We start from the raw sequence: 3,247 nt of genomic DNA, 5'->3' as shown, positions 1-3,247 counted from the left end.
CCCCCCCCCCAGCTCCTTTCAAATAGCATCATTTTGTCTTTGACCAACAGATGATATACAATTGTCTACCTGCTGGCTAGTTCCTGAGCTTAATGGTGGCATTATTGCTAGCTTTTTTCTATGTGAGTTATTGTGACTATCCCGGTTATTGCTGTAGGGAGACCATAAGTTTGATAAATTCTCTAAAATTTGAGACATGAAGACTTGAAGATATCAAAAATATTTACACAGCAACGTTAACTCATAAAAGCCAAACACTTGAGTCAGTTTGAAAAGCAGTCATTTAAAAACAAAATACCATCCCCTTCACTACAGCATGGTTGAGCGGCTGTGTTTAGATTAATATTCAACGTCTGTCTCCGCGCCTAGTGCAATACCTGTCACTAGTCTGATGTTTTTCTTATCTTGTCCCCCAGGGTGTTGTGCGAGACACTGCAGGCTATGCTGTGATGCTGAAATGGACCATGTCAAATATTTATGGACTCAGTCCTGGAGATGTAAGGCAATAAATCAGTGTCTTCCAAGTTAGAGCTGTGTTTGAGAACAAGAGTATGCAGTCAGCATGGAGATTGTTCTGTACTTGAAAGAAGATTCAATCTCCATGTAATATTTATGGTATCTTTAATAAGTAATTTTACTTGTGTTTTCTTTTCATTTACATCATTTGTATAACATTAGATATTAGATTTACATTTAAAGTGCCGTCAATTACCGCGAGTATTGTATTTTTTAGCATTTGAAGGCACAAAGAGAATTGAAAGAGTGTTCATAGAATTCTCCCCACTAAATAAGCAACACTCAATACACTTTGTTGTTTGACAAAATGAAACAGAGTATCTATACACATTTCACTTTTTAATTTTTTTTTTACCTGTTGCAGGTTTGGTGGGCAGCGTCAGACCTCGGCTGGGTGGTCGGCCATTCATACATCTGCTACGGTCCTCTGCTCCACGGTAACAGCACTGTTCTCTATGAGGTATGTCCCTGCAGACAAGGTTTAATATCTTAAACTAACAACAGCAGTATTGCAAACAACGAGAAATTTTAGAAAATGTCCAATAAAACCTGAGTTGTACAACTTACAAAGCTTTACAAGTCAGGTTCTAAGGTCCGCTGAATATCTGCCTTTATTGGCTCTGCAAGCTGAATGCATCTATATTGGGTTAACGACTCCGGTTTATGTGGACTGGGACTCTGTTTTACCCTGTTGCCATGTTTGACTCTGGCTGCTACAGTCCACCGTCAAGAGACTGCAGCTCTCTCTATTCTAGTTTTTTACTCCTTTTCTTTTTTCTAGACTAATGCCAGTCATTGTGCACATGCAGTTTATGCCCTCCCACACTGGCGGTAAAAATACATGTCAGCTTGCAGAATCACTCTGGTGAAAGAGAATAATGTTTCAAAAGCAACTGTATTGAAGAGAGTCTTTAGTAATAGTGTGAAAGCAGTATTTCAAAGTTGGTTATCATAATGAAATTGAACACTGGCGACGTGGTGTAGTTTGTTTGCAGCCTAATGTTAGCTTTTTACTCCTGGCGAATGTATTTACGCTTCAAAAATCAAAGAAGTGGTGTTCATTTGTGAAGATTATCATGCTGAACAAAACATGCAAGTATCATACACTTTTGTTTGCGACAGAGGTTATTTTATGCAATAATAATAAAAATAATCCAGTGTAAACATCCCATTGGCTTTTTGTCAAGGGAACCTTTAAAAGATGAATGGTAAAGGAATAAACAAGCTTTAATGAAATATTTTTTATTATTTTTGTACAGCCAATTGATACCCGATTATTACAGGTAATTTGGTTTTGCTTTGTGAGTCCACTATCCATTGGCTAGTGGAGTACAATCTCTCAATTCGAGGTATTTATTATGTGGAGGGTTATTAGCATGTCACAAAATCTGTAGACCAAGCCTAAGAGGGATGTTTATCTGTTGAGGGACACTCATTACGTTAGCACTTAGACTTTCTCTCACCTTTAGGAAGCAGAATTCCTGGGCAATTAATCAATCTGCCTTCCTTAAATCAATGTTTGACTCCAGCCATGGTGGTTTGTCTCACATGGCTCTTGGGCTAACAGCCGGTCTCTCTTCAGGCATGATGCTGCCAACCTTTTGTCTTTCCTCTAATCAATACACAGGCACAAATATTTATTCAGAACCAAAATGACACCCAGAACTCACTCCTGCTGTTTACCATCCTCATTAATCTGCAGTAGTCTTCTCACCATAGGGACAGACAAGTTGACCAGAAACACAGTGAGTATTGCTGTTGGAATCATTTGCCTGCGGGCTTCTTTTGTCTGTCTTTTCTTCCTGACAAACAATACTAAATCCATGGATTTCTGGGCCCATCTGTCTGGAAGGCAGAAGCCGCTCCAGTTCAAACAGCTGCTCTATGAATATTCATGTTTTGTAGTTCCCAGTTGAAGTGGGTTTTTACTCTGTGTAACATTAAAGAAATACTGCCGGGAGGTTTTTGGAGCTTCCACAATAATCTATGTATCTGCTCTGTTAGCTGTCCGTCATATGATTCACATGCCTGCATTCATGTTACAGTTTGTGAACTAAACAGCTGTTGGATTATTGTTTGTCTTACAGGGTAAACCTGTGGGGACTCCAGACCCTGGGGCTTTCTTCCGTGTCCTCTCTGAACATGGCGCTACCTCCTTGTTCACAGCACCCACCGCCATCCGAGCCATTCGCCAGCAGGACCACCATGCTGCAATTGGGAAAAAATACCCCCTGACCAGGTAGACAGCAGCACTTCACACAACAGGAAATTGTCAACCAAGACTAAACAAACTGTTGATTATTCTGTAATTAATGGTTGATCAATATATTAAATCAACAGATGTTGATTGATAATAATGGAAACCATCATTTAAAGCAAAAATCTTAAACAATTGTTGGTTTCAGTATCTCAACGGTAAATATTTGATGATATTATATGATTCTAATTGTAAAAAGCCAATTTGGAGCTTTTACCATGGGCTAGGAGAACTTGTGAAGGCCATTGATCACAATTTTCCAACACTATAAACTACACGATTGAATAATAAACTTATATTATTAGAAAAACATAAGTAGTTTTCAATGGAGATTGAATGTAAGAGAAGCCAACAAACAAGTCATATACAATGGGGCTCAAAAGTTTGGCCACCCCAGGTAAAAATTTGTATTAATGTGCACAAAGAAGCCAAGAAAAGATCGAAAATCTCCAAAAGGCATCAAATGACAGATTA

At 38.7% G+C, this 3,247-nt stretch overlaps 1 protein-coding gene across 1 annotated transcript in view; it reads left to right on the top strand.

Moving 5' to 3' along the window:
- Positions 1–3,247, top strand: part of acss3 (acyl-CoA synthetase short chain family member 3) — a 49,527-nt gene that overhangs the window by 8,668 nt on the left and 37,612 nt on the right. The window contains exons 6-8 of the mRNA XM_032505569.1: positions 417–497; positions 881–976; positions 2,604–2,755. Coding sequence (XP_032361460.1) covers positions 417–497; positions 881–976; positions 2,604–2,755 — 329 coding nt within the window. The remainder of the gene's footprint in view (positions 1–416; positions 498–880; positions 977–2,603; positions 2,756–3,247) is intronic.

This window comes from Etheostoma spectabile, chromosome 23 (genome assembly GCF_008692095.1).
Source record: "Etheostoma spectabile isolate EspeVRDwgs_2016 chromosome 23, UIUC_Espe_1.0, whole genome shotgun sequence".
NCBI classification, from domain to species: domain Eukaryota; kingdom Metazoa; phylum Chordata; class Actinopteri; order Perciformes; family Percidae; genus Etheostoma; species Etheostoma spectabile.
The sequence above is the reverse complement of the archived record's forward strand: the minus strand, read 5'-3'. Positions and strand labels throughout refer to the sequence as shown.